Source organism: Sinocyclocheilus anshuiensis, unplaced genomic scaffold (genome assembly GCF_001515605.1).
Source record: "Sinocyclocheilus anshuiensis isolate Anshui unplaced genomic scaffold, SAMN03320099.WGS_v1.1 scaffold940, whole genome shotgun sequence".
In the NCBI taxonomy this organism is placed as follows: domain Eukaryota; kingdom Metazoa; phylum Chordata; class Actinopteri; order Cypriniformes; family Cyprinidae; genus Sinocyclocheilus; species Sinocyclocheilus anshuiensis.
This window is the reverse complement of record NW_015549620.1, coordinates 829,046-847,114: the sequence shown is the minus strand read 5'-3', so window position 1 is coordinate 847,114 and position 18,069 is coordinate 829,046. Positions and strand designations below refer to the sequence as shown.

General features: G+C 34.7%; 2 protein-coding genes across 3 annotated transcripts; both read left to right on the top strand.

Annotated features, from left to right (window-relative positions):
- The first annotated feature begins 529 nt into the window (after nucleotides 1–529).
- On the top strand, nucleotides 530–8,039 carry LOC107659375 (Golgi integral membrane protein 4-like). 2 transcript variants are annotated; one of them, XM_016448288.1, is made up of 13 exons: nucleotides 530–694; nucleotides 1,802–1,876; nucleotides 2,053–2,102; nucleotides 2,206–2,259; nucleotides 2,392–2,542; nucleotides 2,682–2,764; nucleotides 2,958–3,041; nucleotides 4,876–5,209; nucleotides 5,468–5,538; nucleotides 6,011–6,148; nucleotides 7,133–7,201; nucleotides 7,306–7,395; nucleotides 7,599–8,039. In XM_016448288.1, exons 1-13 carry the CDS (start codon nucleotides 598–600, stop codon nucleotides 7,686–7,688), a joined length of 1,386 nt encoding a protein of 461 aa, XP_016303774.1. In that variant the 5' UTR covers nucleotides 530–597; the 3' UTR covers nucleotides 7,689–8,039. The 2 variants fall into 2 exon arrangements, with proteins under 2 accessions (XP_016303774.1, XP_016303773.1); XM_016448287.1 differs by having other exon boundaries at nucleotides 548–694; nucleotides 2,026–2,102.
- A 586-nt stretch (nucleotides 8,040–8,625) lies between these two features.
- On the top strand, nucleotides 8,626–16,128 carry pdcd10b (programmed cell death 10b). Its single transcript, XM_016448367.1, has 8 exons — nucleotides 8,626–8,767; nucleotides 10,186–10,347; nucleotides 12,961–13,014; nucleotides 13,188–13,305; nucleotides 13,478–13,604; nucleotides 14,107–14,185; nucleotides 15,465–15,547; nucleotides 15,702–16,128. Exons 2-8 carry the CDS (start codon nucleotides 10,258–10,260, stop codon nucleotides 15,781–15,783), a joined length of 633 nt encoding a protein of 210 aa, XP_016303853.1. The 5' UTR covers nucleotides 8,626–8,767; nucleotides 10,186–10,257; the 3' UTR covers nucleotides 15,784–16,128.
- Nucleotides 16,129–18,069: the final 1,941 nt, after the last annotated feature.

Genomic DNA, 18,069 nt, shown 5'->3' with positions numbered 1-18,069 from the left:
AAACAAGAATATTGCAACTTACAGTACCTGCAACTTATCTGTGTTGACTAGCATTGCCTACCTTAATGTCACTTTAAAATGTTAAGACAAAGGTAGCGACAAAGGTGACAAAGGAAATATTCTGGATCCTTCTTTGCCTGCTGTTCACCAAAGGACAAGGGGTCGGATGCCTTATGAGCCTGTGGTGTTACTCCACTTCCTTCTTTCTGTCCTTTGACTTTCCTTCGAGCGAACAGCATGTATGTCATCATTCGACTCATCCCAGTGTTAAGACCATCACATCTGGCTTCACTTTGGTCAACCATGGTTGTTTTTAAATGTGCTATATAAATAAAATTGAACTGAACTGAACTGATAAAACTGTGATATGACAAAACATACATACAAGAATATTGCAACTTACAGTACCTGCAACTTATCTGTGTTGACTAGCATTGCCTACCTTAATGTCACTTTAAAATGTTAAGACAAAGGTAGCGACAAAGGTGACAAAGGAAATATTCTGGATCCTTCTTTGCCTGCTGTTCACGGCGACAGAGAAGAATATTTCAGTCTTTCCTACTTCTCATCTTCGTCTGCGGGACGTTGTGCGCCTTCATGATCTCATATGAGATGCATAAAGAGCTGAAAAAGACTGAGGCGACGGCTTTGAAGTACCAGCAGCATCAAGACTCACTTTCTGCGCAGCTGCAAGGTAGACAATTAATGAAAAGATCCTACAGCGAAGGCACTTTGTATTAGATGTTTGATTAGGGCTTATCTGATTGTTTTGAGATATCTGATGCATGCCTCCGGAGATTTCTTTTGAAAATGTTTTGGACTGTTTGTTAATTCCCCTTTTACAAGCACAATAGTTCATAATAATTAAGTAGAGGACACGCATCAGAACAGCATCAAGATTTTCTTGTGAACAACATTCCTTGAGAAAATTTATTTGCTTTCACTTGATGGCAGTGCTTTCTGCCTCTAAGCTTTTGAATGAGGTCCTTTGACAAACATTGGGTAACACTACACTGAGGATTTTCACCTCTCTGTGCCAGAATATAGTGTTCATATCTAGGCGAATCTCGTGAAACATGTCGAGAAATGTCCAGATCACATTTCAGTCCAAAAGAACACAATAATAACTCATATTTTGCTTAAAATAAATGTAATCTATACTATTGTCAAGTCATTTTCAGAACAGTTAAGTAAATAATCACAAATAATCACTGTAAAGTGTTTGGTATTCTTTTTCTCGATATTTTTCTGTATGTAAAAAAAAAAAAATTACTTGAATTCATTAAAGACAGTACAATATATGCTACCATCATGTATAACTAAAATAAAAATATATATATATATATATATATATATATATATATATATATTATCTAATAATTTTAAAATAATTTATATTATCTAATGAGAAGAAATTTGCATTACAGTAATGATTTGGGGATAACGTTTGCTTAATTATGCTGAAAATAATACCATTATGCAAAAAAAAAAAAAACATATATACAAAAATCTTTTTATAAATGTTTTTGTAATAATTTTTTTTAACATGTTCATCTTTTATATTTAATATCAACATGTACTGACTGGTTTTAGAATGGATTTATATGTACATGACATATATGTCCAAAATGTATATTTGTATGGGGTAGATATATTTGTTAATGTAAGACATTATATGTTTTTAGTTCATATGACAATATTTCATTTATGGAAATTTAATATACATTACATTTGCATATGAGTGCTTATATGCAATATTGCCAAAGCCTCAGAATACATTAAAACAATTTTTTTTTTTCAGTGGTATATGATCATCATTCTAAGCTAGAGAAATCCCTCCAGAAAGAAAGACTTGAGCATAAGAAGGCTGAAGAGGGTAATGTCCTGTTCATTTGCACAATAATTGATTTCCTGATACACACAACCCACTTAATCTGGATGCGATTTGATAATGATGATAGATAATGAATGATAATGAGTCCAGGTTGTGCTGAATGCAGTCTGCTTCACCTTTGTTTTTAAAAGCCTCTATTGATTGTCAATACATCATAGATTTGCTTGTGTTTAAGCGGGAATCACAGAAGGCCCTCAACAAAGAAAAGGTAATTTAAAACGTATGGTGTTTTAATTACTAATGATGTGTAAACAGGATAGAGCTGCTGTCAGCTGCTGTGGATGCATAATAACTTTTTTTTCACCTAACAGCAAGAATCAACCTATCGACTAAATGCTCTGCAGACAGAGCATCAAATACTGAAGGTGAGATGGCACAATGGAAGTTCTTAAAAAGTCCAAGAACTAGTTATAAAAATGATATTTTGCTCCAATATTTTAATTGTGGATGATGTTAAACATAATAATTCTGACATCTTTTGTATACGACTAAATCAGTCCCAGCATGAAGACTTGAAGATGCAATATTATGAACTTCAAGAGAAGAATCAGAATCAAGGGCAGGATCACGAACATGTTCTGGATGAGCACAGGCTGGAAATAGACAACCTGCAGAGGGAGAAGGAGGTTGAAGTATCCAGACTGAAAGGTAAATCTGTGTGAAACTCTTGTATGCATTCAGAGTAATCAGATTTAAGGCTCAGACCAAATTCATTTCCAGCCATATAAAATGCGCCTGACCATGTACATTTGCTAGAGTCTTTCATCACCAGATTTCCTCCTTGTAGAGAATGTGTACAACCTTCGAGAGGAGAACAGACAGCTGCGGAAAGCTCATCAGGACATCTACACACAGTTACTTGATGTACAGGTCAGAGAAACTACAAAGGATTCGGTGATGCATTATATGATTAGGGTGTAAAGGAAGTTTTAAAGAATTTGCATGTAGTATTTTATTTTAGGACAGATAATATTGTTGTTCAGTTTGTAGTCCTAAAACCTGGACTTTTACTATTCTAGACATACTGAAATTACAGTTATTCTTTTCGTCCTCACCATTTCAGGAACAGCACAAAACCCTGCAAGCTTCAAAAGATCATCTCTCACTTACATTACAAGACCATAAAAATGCACTTGTTGCAGCCCAGGTAATACACAGTCATGACTACTGCTTTAAGTTAGCCAGAATCTGGATGTATTTGTGTGTGTATCATGCTTGAAGTATATCACAACTGATTGCTGGGTATCCCAATACTTATTATTAACATTTAATATACAGTGTTTGCTATAAATGTAAGAAAACAATTTAATTTTAAATTTCTGATGGTATAGTCAAGCTAAACTAACCATTAAATACAACAAACATACACTACCATTCAAATGTTTGGGGTTGGTAAGATTTTTAATGTTTTTGAAAGAAGTCTCTTATGCTTACAAAGGCTGCATTTGTTAGATAAATACAGTAAAAGAGTAATATTGTTAAATATTATCACAGTATTTAATTTATTAATTTATTATAATGGTGTAATTTATTTTCAGGATTCTTTGATGAATAGAAAGTTTTTTTGCTAACAATGTAAAAGTCTTTACTGTCACTTTAGATCAATTTAATGTATCTTTGCTGAATAGAAGTATTTGTTCGTTCTCTCAAAAAATTTTACTGACTCAAAACTTTTTAACCTACTAATCATGTTCTCACCTCATTTTATGCCATCTCACCCTACAAAGACAGCTGAAATTTGCAAAGAGGTTTGAAATAGAGTTAAGTTTGTTGGAAAGTCATGCCTATCAATATTTATATCTTAAGCATGTCTAAAATCTCATATTATGGTCGATCTTTTTCTGTGCCTCAGACCACAGGGTCAAGCTGTAAATACAACAGATGTGTCATCCTGGCATTTGACCCTGTGTGAGTGATGCATGTTTGCCTGCCATTAACATTTTAATACTGACATTATATCTTACCGGATATAATGTGCCACGTGACACATTCTAACATGTAAACTACTTATTCTTCCTGACCTTACATTGCAGGAATCATTTCTTCAGTAGGGTCACGCTATATAAACCTTTGTTCTCAAATAAGAATGGGGAATATATTTTATAACAATTATTTATGAAGGTTATAATATATAACATTATAAATTCAGTACATTTTCTCCTTGGCTGTTTATTTAATTTACATTTTACAGTCTCTGTGCTGAGTTAGCATCTTTCTTTCATAGAGTCGGCTCTCATACTATTTGACTTTCATTACCCAATCCATGCATCACAAAGTATCACTTGAGAAATTTTGAATTCCATCCTAATTCAATGTTTGGATAAAGCTTCAGGTGGAAGAGCTGAGGCGATTAAAGGAGAATCGCAATAACGCATCAAAGAGTGAAAAATTTAAGGGGGTCTGAATACTTTCCGTACCCACTGTATATACGTATATATACACATATATATATACATATACATACACACATACGCACGAAAGTGATTTTGTGCCTCTTTGAGATGGCACAATAATACGCCGTTCACTTGCAGAACGCAAGCTTCTAAATTTGCTACTAAACGCACCCGCAGCTATATGCTGGAGACAGTAGAGCACCTAAATGAGGAGCTGCATAATAAGCCAATTCAGGTACAGAAGGAAATGTAACATACAACGTTAAAAGACTAACTCATTTACTATTTGGTTTTTTACTTTGCCTTTATTAGTAAGGAAGTCTATGGATTAGCCTACTGTAGACATGAATGTGTGCTGTTCACACTCTCACATCACAAATGGATTAAGTCTTAATCCTTTTTTGAAATTATTCTCACTTTCTATTGCAGTTGAAGTATATATTCAAAGGCCATTTGGGCTAGTTTGTCAACTCCAGGATGAGATGACTCATGTAACCTAATAATGTAAATGTGTGACTGTGGCTAATGCAAGTGTCTTATCATCAGGCCACACCACACTTTGGTCATGCGGATGTTTCTCCTTTACAGGTGGAAGGATATGAGGAAAATAGAAAAGGGTTATCCCCTCAAGGTGTGCTGGAGATTGAAAATAACAATGCGACCAAAGTGGCAATGAAGCAGCCTCAGCAAATTGATATTTTTGCTGAGGGAAACGGCAAGAAAGAGGAGAGAAGCACATCAAAGGATAGAGGAGGAGAGGATAAGAGGAAAAAGGCAGTGCTGGAACATTCCTTATCAAACCCAGTAGAGCTGGGCATTAACCCTCGCAACACGCTAAGCCAAAGCCTGGAGAAACAGACACAGACAGAGCCACTTCACAGAACCAAAGTACACTTTGAGGCTTTGGATACAGTTATCGCTGGTAAGGAAGGATATTTTTGTGGCAGATATTGGCTTTTTCTGATTCTGCTGTATTTTATGAAGCCAAGGGTTCTAGCACAAAAGTCCAAAGTGCTACCAATATGATTTTTTAAAGAAAAAAAAAAACTTTAAGGATGCATTTAAATGGCACATTTATTTTACTACGCTGAAAAAAGAAATTGGTAAAGAAACATTTTTATTCAGAAATTGCTCTTAAATTTCACAAAGTAACACATTTAATTAAACATTTAATTAACAGGGAATGCAGAACAATCACACTATATTATGGCTGGACGAGATGATGTAAAGGAGACTCAAAAGCATGACAAGGTGTGTCTGATAATGCAGTGTGTATGTTATAATATATGTATAATGTGTCAGTGTCTTTTTTTGATCTGCATTTGCACATTTTTCTCTGCACTGAGAGTCTTTGCAGTAAGAACTGCATGATCAGACATGAAAGAGGCCTAAAACAGGTTTGAAAAGATCAATGTTTGTTTACGCTGTTCGGAAATCTGTGTCACATGTAGAGAGGAAAAAACTGATTCGGACCACTTACACACTGTGTGAATGACAAATTGCATGCAGAGTCATCAATTAATTATGCAATAACATCAATGCAGTGTGGCATAAACACTGTGGCTGTGCTTTCTCTGTATTATTTCTCGAAAAGCTCAATTATTTGACTTTGAAGTGCAAATTACAATTTCTTTACAGTTTTATCACCGGAAATGACATCATTTGAAGTTTAAGATTTCTATTAATGACTTATTCTCTCTCCTTAAATGACTCCTTTGAGCAGGGCATAGAAGAAAAAAAACTGAACGCTGTGAATGAGGGCAACAAGCAGAACGAAGATGAATTTGAAGAGGCAGAAGAAGAAACAGAGTACAAGACCAATGCGAATAAGATCAGGCCTGAAGAGGATGAGCAGCTTGTGGTGAGTTAACAAGAAGGATACAGACAAGCTCCTGGTATATTATTCATGGAATAAAGTCTATGGTGATATTGACCTCTGACATTTGCAAGTTTAATTTATTTTGCCTAGGAATTTTTTTTAAATGTATAATTATTTGGCAATATTGAACATACATTGCCATTCAAACGTTTGGGGTCAGTAAGATTTTTTTTGTTTTAAAGAAATTAATTTTATTCAGCAAGGACATTAAACTGATGAAAAGTGACCGTAAAGCCTTTTACATTGTTATAAAACAAACAAACAAAAAAAAAAATTCAAATAAATGCTGTTGTTTTGAACGTTCTATTCATCAAATAATCCTGAAAATATCACTGTTTCGATAAAAGTATTATCAGTGTTTTCAACATTGATAATAATAAATGTTTCTTTAAAACTAAATCAGCATATTAGAATGATTTCTAAAGGATCATGTGACTGAGTACTGGAGTAATGATGCTGAAAATTCAACTTTGCCATCACAATAAATTACATTTGAACATATATTACATTATAAATTACATTACATTATAAAATATAGTAAAATAAAAACAGTATTACAGTTTTTACTGTTTTTTGATCAAATAAATACAGCTGTAGTGAGCATAAGAGATTTCTTCAAAAACAACTCCAAATTTTTGTATAGTTTTTTGATAGTGTATATCATTAATATTTTTACAGATGTTTACAGATTTAAATTACCTTTGTCATCTTAAAGTAAATCTTAAAAAACACTGATCATGTAATAACTTTTTCATTTTCATATTGCACATTATAATGTAGCAGTTAAAATGTTTGATTTTAATTTTTAGTGTTTTATTTTTAATTTAGACAAAATACTATAGAATTCTATCATTGTAAATAAATGTAAAAACCTATTGACAAAGTTGCTGTTAGTAGTTTCCAGCAGAAGAACTAAACCCACTGGTATGGAACGATAAGCAGATTACTGATGCACTATATCAATAGGTGGCAGGCAATTCAGAGCAGCAAGAGGACCAGCCAGATGAGCAATATGAAGATGATGTAGAGGATGAGGTGAGGGAACACAGGCATTGATGGACTGGTGTGCTGAGGAAGTGAAACAAAATGCTACATGAAAAATGACTTGTTCTCATCATCCCCACTGCAACATCCATTAGACTCTTGATGACTCAGTGCATGACAGACAGAAGAGAGCAGAAGAGGAAGAGAGTGAAGAAGATCCCTACAGTGAGCGTAATGGAGCACAGGTCAGCCAAATGCTTAAGAAGTCCTTTCCTATCAGTCAAATAAAAGTAGTGAGAAACATGTAGAAAACTATTTTAACTTTGTACTTTAGCTGAAAATGTAGAACAGCATATTTAGAATGTAAATGCACAAAATGTTTGACAGGCTTAATAAGTAAATTCTGAGCACAGACAATTTGAAATATCAAAAAAATGTTTTGTTTCAGGGCCTTGATAAACTGAATGAAAACACAGAAGCTGAAAAGGATGCCAATCAGATGGAGAGCTTCCAAGAAAAAATGATAAAAAGAGGATGAAGAAGATCTTAGGCAAAGCAATCAAAAGCCTGAGATTTGAAGGGGACTGATTCTAGTGTCTGCTGAGTGGCTTTACACATCTCAAAGTGCAACAACTGTGATCCCTTGTTTTTTTCCCCCCAAGAAGTGACTACTTATGCAAGTGCCTTGTACTCCCAAGTACAAGGATTTGTTTAGCATTTATATTTAATCAAAGCATTGTATCTTCTTGATCTTACTAAGGCGATATGAGCTGGCACCCTGCTGAATGAAAATAAGTAAAGAAAACTTTTAATTCCTAATGTCAGGGAGATATATTTTAAATTAATCTTCAGTTCTTTCTTTTCACTTATTAAAAGTAGTAATGTAGTAAAGGGGATTTAAGTTACAACAAAGAAGTTGAAGAAGAAAAGAAAATGTAACTGTTTTTAAGTTTCAACATTTCAAATGTTTCGTTTTTACTTTTTGTCTGGTATATTACTTTCATCTGAGAACTTCACATCTGGACTTTCCCTAAAAAATATAGAAATATTACATAGTAAAGCTGTACATGAGCTCTTTTATTGTATTGTGTTATTATTATATGAAATTTGTATGCTTCTCAGTAGGAACCTTAAATAATTTGAAAATGCAGACATAAAATGTACTTATAAAAAAAGTATGTTATATTTTGAAATATTTACGTGAATACAAATGTGGATTTTTTTTTTAGCTTTATTAAAATTATGATTAATCTGGTTCTTTTGCTCATGTTCAGTCACCCCCTTACATTTTTTTCTTCCCTTGACCGCGCATACTATTATTTATATATCTGTATTTGTTTTTACAGAGTAAATGCTGTATGTTTACTGTTTTGCAAATAAAACGATTTTAAAATATCAACACAATTTTTTATATTATATTCAATACAAAATATGAGACATCCTTAAACGCCCACAGAAGGTGCTTTCTGGTTGGTCGGGAGACGGAAGTCGTCAGCTTTCTCGCAGCAAACTTCCGAAGTTAAAAACAAACACAGCTACATTTTGCTAACTAAGCATCAAGGAAAGCTTTAATACTTACCCCTCAGCTGTGGGACGTGCGGGCAAAGACGAGAGCAGGTATTTCTGTTGTTGAGATTGTGATCATATTAAGTGTACAGATATCGAGATGAACAGATCTGTCTGATAACTTTGATAGCCAGCCTGCTTCTGTCTGGCTATGAAAGGGTTAGCTAACGTTAGTCTGCTAACTCTAAAAATCACTTGAGAAATAAGCAAAGCTTGAATAACGTCAGAATGAGGTCTGTTTGATTTGGCTTTGACGGTTTAAAAACAACCAAACTACATCGAAAGGAGCCGGTGGGGTTGTGACATAAAAAAAAGAGACTAGAAAAACATTTGCTGCATGCCCATTGTAATGGACGGGTTAGCAGGTTAAATAATTAACCATAGTTTCAATAGCATGGACTTTCTAGGCTATATTTTTGTGACAAAAACAAGGTGTCTAGATTGCAGAGCCTCACCTACATGACAGTCAAGTTTGACTGAGCCTTAATTAGAGGAAACCATAGCAGTGACATATATACATTCCTTCATAAATATTATTTATTTAACTGTTATCTTTTGGTATCATATGCGGCAATAGTAATACCTTAAAAATATTTATATTGAGAAAGACTTGATCATATTGATTTCAACGCAATAAGAGTTATATTATTAATCGCATCTTTTTAATTGCACCTCAAAGTAACAGTCTTAATAACTAGGGCTGGGTATCGATTCAGATGTCCCGATTCGATTCGATTTCGATTCGCAAGCTCTCGATTCGATTCTCGATTTTTTTTTATTACATTCAGTGAATATAGTTTTAATACAAATGCTATTGATATTTCTAAAAAATGAACAGTAAACATCAGTTTACAAATAGTGAATTAATCAAAATAAATTAAGAACCACATGCCTATACTTTTAATTTTAAACCTATACTTTTTTTTTGTATGGGTCCTTTTTTAAACAATATTTATAGCATTACTATAGCATTTCACCTGAGCATTGCGAATCACGCCTATGGCCATGATAAGCACTGAATGAATGACAGGCTTTCTGTTGTAACATCGCGCAAGGTAAATAAGGGTGACATCTAGTGGAGAAGACTAATAATAAGATTCACGTTAATCAGATCTTGTTTTAAATGTGTGCTGAAATCCCGGAAAAGATCGATTCGTGGCTTTTGAGAATCGATATTGAATCGATGTCATTTTAAAAAACGATTAATTTTTTTATTCATTTTATTAATAACTTAATATTACTGAATATTTTTGTTTCTATATTGTATTCTCTTAGCTATCACAAATGTGTTTAAAGCTTAAGTTTAAGTAGTATGAATTTATAATAAAAAAAAAAACAGCTTATAAGAACAGTCTTTAAACGTTTTGTTCCTTTAAATGTAGAAAATTCGTCATGAAATGATTTGTTATTAGTTGAGAATACATTTTTGGTAGATGTCCATTAATTCAGTGTATTCCTTCCAAATGTAGAGTGCTTGAGAGAACTGAGTAAATTGTGTGGCTCAACTGACCGTTTTTTCCTGTGGTGGGCCTCCATTGAGGATGACAATGGAAGAGATGAAGAATGAAGCTGAGACAAATTCAATAGTCTCTATGACATTATATGCAGTCATGTACCCAGTCTTCAATGAGGTATTTACATTTACACTTTAGTATAAGCAAATATGTAGTGTTGTTTTGACCGTACAAAAAAATAAGTTATGTTTGTGTATAATTGAGCATGCTGTCAAAGTTATGGATTTTTATCTTTCATCAAATTATTTAGTTATCAAACAATAAAAACATTTTACAGGCTGTTATCTGCAAACTGATACATTTGGACAGCATACAGTACTGTTTTAAAGTTTAGGGTTTGTACAATTTATGCTCACCAAGGCTGAATTTGTTCATTAAATAAAAACACAGTTAAAACTTAAATTATTAAAAACTGTTTTCTATTTGAAAATGTCATTTATTCCTGTTTTGGCAAAGCTGAATATACAGCAGTCATTCCAGTCTTCAGTGTCACACGATTCTTCAGAAATCATTCTAAATATGTTGATGTGGTGCTCAAGAAACCTTTCGTATTATTTAGGGATGCACCGAAATGAAAATTCTTGGCCGAAGCCGAGCAAAATTAAACACTGGGTCGAAGGCCGAATACCGAACACAGAGTTTTTTTCACCATTGTATAAATTAAAATGCCAAAATGTGCTTTTTACTGTTTTGTCTTGCTTTTTAAAGAACAGGAGCACAAAAAGGTATTAAACAGGTTTCCCAGCCAAACACTGGACAAATTATTATCGATTAGGAAGCGAAACCAGAATTCACCTCAGCAGGGAACCCACCGGCATCAGAGCACAATGTCTATTTGATCACACTGACAGTGTCAATAAAGAGTGTTTAATCAGGGCTCCAGCAGGGAAGCTCAGCTCAAACAAAGAGCGGATTAACTGTCCCACCACCTGCCTGTATAAGGGCTGGAAATACAATTAACCAAAGACGATGCCTCAACAACCGCAGTGTTGTGACAGATAGTTACCATACAAATGTGTACAGAGATACAGTACCAAAACGGTTTAACTGTTATCTGTGCTAGTGTGCTGCTGGGATAACTCTGCACCATGCATGCTTAAATGAAAGCTTTTCAGCACAAACATTCCTCTCTTCTACGGATATTAGTTTTTTTTATTAGCGATACACTGATATTAGATTTGTGGCCAACACAGATAAGCTGATACTTATTTTTTTATGTTATGGCAGATGACCTAAAATCCTACATTTTGCCAAATAAATTAAAATTGAAACATTAAAAATGTACCGTTTTAGCAAAAAATAAATAAATAAATAATAGGGATGCACCGAAATGAAAATTCTTGGCCGAAACCAAAACCGAACAAAACTAAACACAGGGCCGAAGGCCAAATACGGAGTTTTTTTCCCCATGTATTTTGCCAAAAAAAAAATTCACCATTGCATAAATTAAAAAGCCAAAATGTGCTTTTTACTGTTTTGTCTTGCTTTTCAAAAACAAACAAATCAATTACAAAACAACAATTTAAAAATATTTATCACTGAACATTTTTAACATTCTAGCAGACACTATACCAACAAAGCACAATTTAACTTAAAATTAATAAGTTAGTAAAATTATCATTTTTGGCCATCAGATGATCAGACCCCCTTCTTGAATCAGGCATTTATTTATTTTTTACTGTACAATTAAAAGCAGCCTTGCTGAGAAGAGACTTCTTTTAAAACATTAGAAAATATTACAGATCCTAATTTGAACACTATGTGTGAATGTAGGCATGACGAAGCGGATATCGTCCTCTTTTGGAAGACCAAACAAAGTAGTTTCGCTTTCACAACGAAGCACACAGCCTCTTCAGGACATGGCGGCAGCAGCAACAATACTACAGCTAGAATAAAAGTTACGCCTTCTTTCGTTGCGTGAACATTTGGGCGGTGTTATGCAAATCTTCCCACATAGTGGGAAGCCGTTTTAGGTAGGTGTGGCTGACTCTTAATTTTTATAAAGAATATCTCTTTGGATTTGAGACTTTAGTCTTTGCAAATTTACAGATCTTCTTTATGCACCAAGAGCTTGTAACACGCCAAAGAGAAAGGAAAAAATGAAATTGCATCATATGACCCCTTTAAGGCCATTTCGCGATTTCAATCATCATACTGTAACCAGCAACAATCACCCCTTCCTCTAAAGTCTCTCGCTGTCGGTGCTTGTAATGATTTTTGCGTCTTTCTCCGACAGTTTAAATGCTTCCACACTGCTGATGTGTGTGCTGCATAATAAAGAGTGCGCGCCTCTAACTCTGCGCTGGTTGCTATTTGATCGCGTCACGCCATTGTTCGGTACAATTTATTTGGTCTTTTCGCTTATTCGGCCGAACACCGAAAGAGCTTTTTTTTTGGTATTTTCGGCCGAATAATTTCGGTTGCCGAACATTCGGTGCATCCCTAGTATTATTATCAATGATGGAAACAGTTGTGCAGCTTACATTTTTTTTGTTGTTTTTTTTCCCCCAGGTTTTTTTTTACCATGATGAATACAAAGTTCAAAAGAACAGCATTTATTAGAAATATAAATCCTTTATAACATTTTACATGTCTTCATTGTCACTTTTGATCAGTTTAATGCATTCTTGATAAATATGTATGAAAAAAAATAGTATCTTAAAACAATTGATATTATATCATAAAGTATGTGAATATGAAATGTCTTTTTTGATTTTGTTCTATTGACAGTTGGAGAGGATAAACCTGTCAGCGGCACAGACATTGCGGGCAGCATTTATCAAAGTAAGATTTCCTGAAAGTGTCCTTTCATCAGTATTTATTTTTCTGACATGTTATCTCTCTTCATCTGGCCCTTGTGATGTATTTGTTTTAAAAAACTATTAATTTCATGCTCATATTATATGAGGTTTACTGATGTGAGTTTAATTCTCTTCAATCAATGCCACCCTCTAAAGGCAGAGAAAGAGAACCCAGGCCTCACTCAGGATATCATCATGAAGATACTGGAGAAGAAGAACGTGGAGATCAACTTCACAGAGTCACTGCTGCGCATGGCTGCAGATGACGTGGAAGGTAAAAAAACATAATTTGCTTCCGGTACAGTCCATATTTCTGGATCTTTCCTGCAATAACACTCAAAATGATACAAATAATGACTGGCCAGTAAAGTTCCTTTGTTTTGCCAGTAAAGATCAGGGTGGTTTTTGTGACCATGTGCACCTGTTTTGTGACTCATATTTTACAGAGTACTTGATTGAAAGACCTGAACAGGAATTCCAGGACCTTAACGAGAAAGCACGAGCCCTCAAACATATCCTGAGTAAAATCCCAGACGAGATCAATGACAGAGTGCGCTTCCTACAGACCATAAAGTGAGGATCCTGTCCCTTGTTTTCACCTTGATGGCATAGTGGTTAAAGATCTGGCCCGGTAATCAGCATGACACTTAACCTCCGGTCATTCCAGAGGGATTGTCCCAGTAATAAGTATACTGTATGTCACTTAGGATAAAAGCATCTGCTAAATGAATACTTATGTTGTACTTACTTAATACAAACTAGAGTAATGATCACACAATAACTGCAGTCAAAATCATTTGGAGCCTATAGATTTTTCTCCCCTTATAGTCTTACTTAAGGTCTAGTGCTTTCGTTTTAATCAAGCAATCAGTCAACAATTAATCGACTAAGCGATCTCACATAGCTGACAATACCATGGATACATAGACCTCAGGAGATGTTCAAACGTGAAAGATTTGATTTTAATGGGCCTCTCCTCTATTATCTTGCCATTCTCCACTGCCTGACTGCTGAGTCAGTGCTTCGCTCTTCATAAATGTGTTCATCTTTCCTGACCTCTCGCTGATTTCCACAGAGACATCGCCAGTGCTATAAAAGAGCTGCTGGACACAGTCAACAATGTTTTTAAGAAATATCAGTATCAGAATCGCAGGGTAAGTATTTCTTATTTCACAGATAAAATTTTCACTGTTGAATAAGCAAGTTGGGATGTTTTTTTTTTTAATAATATTGGGATTACTACAAATTAAAGTTTACCCAAAAAATTGACATTTTGAATAAATGTACACCCTCAGGTCATCTAAGAAATAGCTGAGTTTATTCCTTCATGGGAACAGACTTTGGAAATTGTAGAATTACATCATTTGCCCACCAGTGGATCCTCTGCAGTGAATGGGTGCCATCAGAATGAGAGACCAAACAGCTGATAAAAACATCACAGTAATCCATGGATTATAATAATCCACAAGTAATCCACACAACTCCAGTCCATCAATGTGAAGTGAAAAGATGTGTTTAATGTATAATGTTAGCTGTGTAATTAAACCTATCCATCAAGATATTTTTAACTTCAAATAAGTCCTCCAATGATAACGCTTCCTCCAAACTAGTAGTCTCATCTGAATCAGGAGAGAAATATTATAAGATCAAGCATGGCTTTCAAGCAAAAACAGTTCTAAACAATTATGTCGGTGGATTTTGATATGAGAAGACCGGGGATGGCCTTCACTGGTGGAAGTGTTATTATGGTTTATGGACTCAACGGCTTAAAGTTAAAACACCTTGATGGATTTCTTACAAAAACAGTTTTTCACTTTACAGTATTTTGATGTCTTTATCATCTGTTTGGACTCTCATTCTGACGGCACCCATTCACGGCAAAGAAACTGATTGGAGAGTAAATGATGCAAAATTTCTCAAAAATCTGTTTTGATCAAGAAACAAACTCATCTACATCTTGAATGGCCTGAGGGTGAGTAAATATTCAGAAGATTTTCATTTTGGGGTGAACTATTCCTTTATAGTGCACTCAGTTGATAGTGCTTAATGTTGATTACTACAAAATTTAATTTTGACTTGTCCCTCCTTTTCTTGAAAAAAAATAAAAATAAATCTAGCTTACAGTGAGACACTTGCAGTGGAATATGGCCAATCCATAAATCCTAAAATACAAGTCAAAAACATTATGTATGTTAACATGATTTTAGTGTGAAAAAATGGCTTACTAACCTTTTCTGTGTAAAGTTGCATCTAATTATACAACTTTGTAGCCATGACAACCTAATGGCTAAAACCTTTAAATGACTTTACATCTCAAAAGTTTTAACAGAAAAATTAATGTAGGTCAGTGGTTCTCAAGTCCAGTCCTTGCCACCCCCGCTCTGCACATTTTGTATGTATGAAATATTAACATGTTTAACTTTTTGTCCCCAGGCACTTGAACACCAAAAGAAGGAGTTTGTGAAGTACTCCAAAAGCTTCAGTGATACGCTGAAAACATACTTCAAAGATGGAAAGTAAGCAAGCAGACAGTGACAGATGTTTTTTCAAAGCGCACTCATGTTTCTAGCAGACATCTATTTTACATCTTCTATGAAAGTGCTTTTCTCAATTAAAAATGATCAGCCAATTGATGTCCTGAGCACTGACTTTTCTCTTTCTCGTCCGCAGGGCAATAAACGTCTTTATCAGTGCCAACAGGCTTATCCACCAAACTAACTTGATACTGCAGACCTTCAAAACCGTCGCCTAGGAGACGCAGTTGTGATGTGTGCGGTAGTGTGGAGCCAGTTATGTGTAATATACAAAGATTTTTGTCTTTTTCAAAGTATAATTTATAAACCTTGCCTCATTTTAAGGCACTTGAAATGAGGAGTTCAAGGCATGTTAATTTACTCTTAGCTGAATAATCATGATTTTCACCCTTCCTGACAGCTTCATTACCTTCAATGTTGTTCTGATCAAATGAAAGCCAAAAGACTTTGCGCCTTAAAGTGTCATGCAACATTCCATATACAAAGTGTAAATATTGGTATTCTTTCTTTGTCACTGAGACATAAAGTATAAGAATAAATTATGTATTTAACAGATATTTGGTTATAAATGTTCAATAAATAGTTTCCAAATGTTTAATATTCTCTGTCTCGGGAGGTTTTTGATTTATTCACTTAATATATCCCCACAGATGCACTAGGGAAGTTTAAAAAAAACTGCTTTTATGAAGTCTGCTCTGTAATGTATATTAAGAAGCACAGTTAATGGAAGAGCTCTTCGACTTTCTGTGTCTTTAAGTGGATATTTAATGGTCTCAGAGTAGATACAGAAGAGGGTGTCCTGGGCTGAAAGATGCTGACTATAGTCTAATTGTGTCACCCAACCTCATAATTCTATTAGTTTTGAAACTGAAAATCAAAACTCACATATTTGCTGTTACGTACAAACACACTACTGTTCAAAAATGTGTGGCTTGTAAGATTTTTTTTCTTCTTTTGAAAGAAGTCTCTTATGCTCACCAAGGCTGCATCTATTTAATCAAAAATACAATAAAAACAGTAATGTCCTCAAATATTATAAAAATTTTAAATAACGTTTCCATTTCATTATATTTTGAAATGATTCCTGTGATTGCAAAGCTGAATTTATAGCAGCCATTACTCCAATCTTACAGTGGGTATAGAAAAGAATCACCGCCCCCCTTTTTAAATAATCACATTTTGTTGCTTTGTAGCCTGAAATGAAGATGGACACAGTTTTTGTTTTATCCAGCTGTATTTACTCGGTGCAACTTAAAACATCCAAGTGAAAGATATAACACCAACATAAGTTTATTTGATATAGCGCCTTTCTGCAAACTCAAGGTCGCTTTACAATATCAAAACAGATAAACATGACAAAAAAAAACAATTACAGATAAACATGAAATCAATGGCATGAATCCGATCATGCAGTCAGAGATCAGAGAAACAAGAAAGGAAAAGATGTGTTTTAAGGCGGGTTTTGAAATCCTGTAATAAAGATCACGAATGTGAAGACCATGAAGTGCTTTGAAGGTGATGAGGAGAATCTTGTATTGAATACGAAAACGAACGGGTAGCCAATGAAGTCTGTGTAGGATGGGAGTAATGCGAGAAGATTTCTTTGAAAAAGTGAGAACCCTAGCTGCAGAGTTCTGGATATATTGGAGCTTATTTAATGTTGTGTTTGGTAGACCATAGAAAAGAGAATTACAGTAGTCAAGTCGAGAAGGTATGAAGCAGTGTCTCAGCATCATTGATATTTAAGAAGGGACGTAAGCAAGTGATATTACAGAAAAAACAAAAAACAGAATCACTGAGTTGTAAACTCAATCAGGTGTAGCTAATCACCTTCTCAATGGCCATTTTGATTAGTTCAGCATGAAAAGTGCTTTCCTGGAGCATTTTGGTCCTCGGTAGTGCAACTGAAGCAAACAACCCATTATGGGTGGCAAGGCACTGTCAAAAGATCTCCGGAATAAAGTTGTGGACAGGCACAAGAAGTCAGGAGATGGATACAAAAAAATTTCAAAGGCTTTATCAATGCCTAGAAGCACAGTGAAGTCTATTATTAAGAAGTGGAGGATATTTGGTACAACACAGACGCTCCCTGGATCAGGACGTCGCTCTAAACTGGATGAAAGAGCCAGGAGGAAAATCAGTGATTCTGTTTTGTTTTTGTTTTTTTGTTTTTTCCTGACATGTTGGAGTTATATATTTCACTTGGATGTTATAAGTTGCACTGAGTAAATACAGCTGGATAAAACAAAAACTGTCCATCTTCATTTCAAGCTGCAAAACAACAAAATGTGATCATTTTAAAGGGGGGTGATTCTTTTCTATACCCACTGTGAGTGTCACAAAATCCTTCAGATTAGTGTTGTCAAAAGACCCGGTATTTCGGTACCAAGTCGGTACTAAAAAAATGAAAACGTTACGGTACCAGGTTTTCTTGAGTACCGGTGGTACCGAGTACCCGGTCAACCCGGTTCTTGATGCGCTATCCGAAATCTAATCTCTTTTGG

Coding starts and splice junctions, on each gene's coding strand:
- LOC107659375 (XM_016448287.1), top strand. CDS start 598: ATGATCTCATATGAGATGCATAAAGAGCTGAAAAAGACTGAGGCGACG. Junction 2,260..2,391: donor CAGAGCATCAAATACTGAAG/GTGAGATGGCAC, acceptor CGACTAAATCAG/TCCCAGCATGAAGACTTGAA. Junction 5,539..6,010: donor AGACTCAAAAGCATGACAAG/GTGTGTCTGATA, acceptor TCCTTTGAGCAG/GGCATAGAAGAAAAAAAACT.
- pdcd10b (XM_016448367.1), top strand. CDS start 10,258: ATGACAATGGAAGAGATGAAGAATGAAGCTGAGACAAATTCAATAGTC. Junction 10,348..12,960: donor TGTACCCAGTCTTCAATGAG/GTATTTACATTT, acceptor TTCTATTGACAG/TTGGAGAGGATAAACCTGTC. Junction 14,186..15,464: donor ATCAGTATCAGAATCGCAGG/GTAAGTATTTCT, acceptor TTTTGTCCCCAG/GCACTTGAACACCAAAAGAA.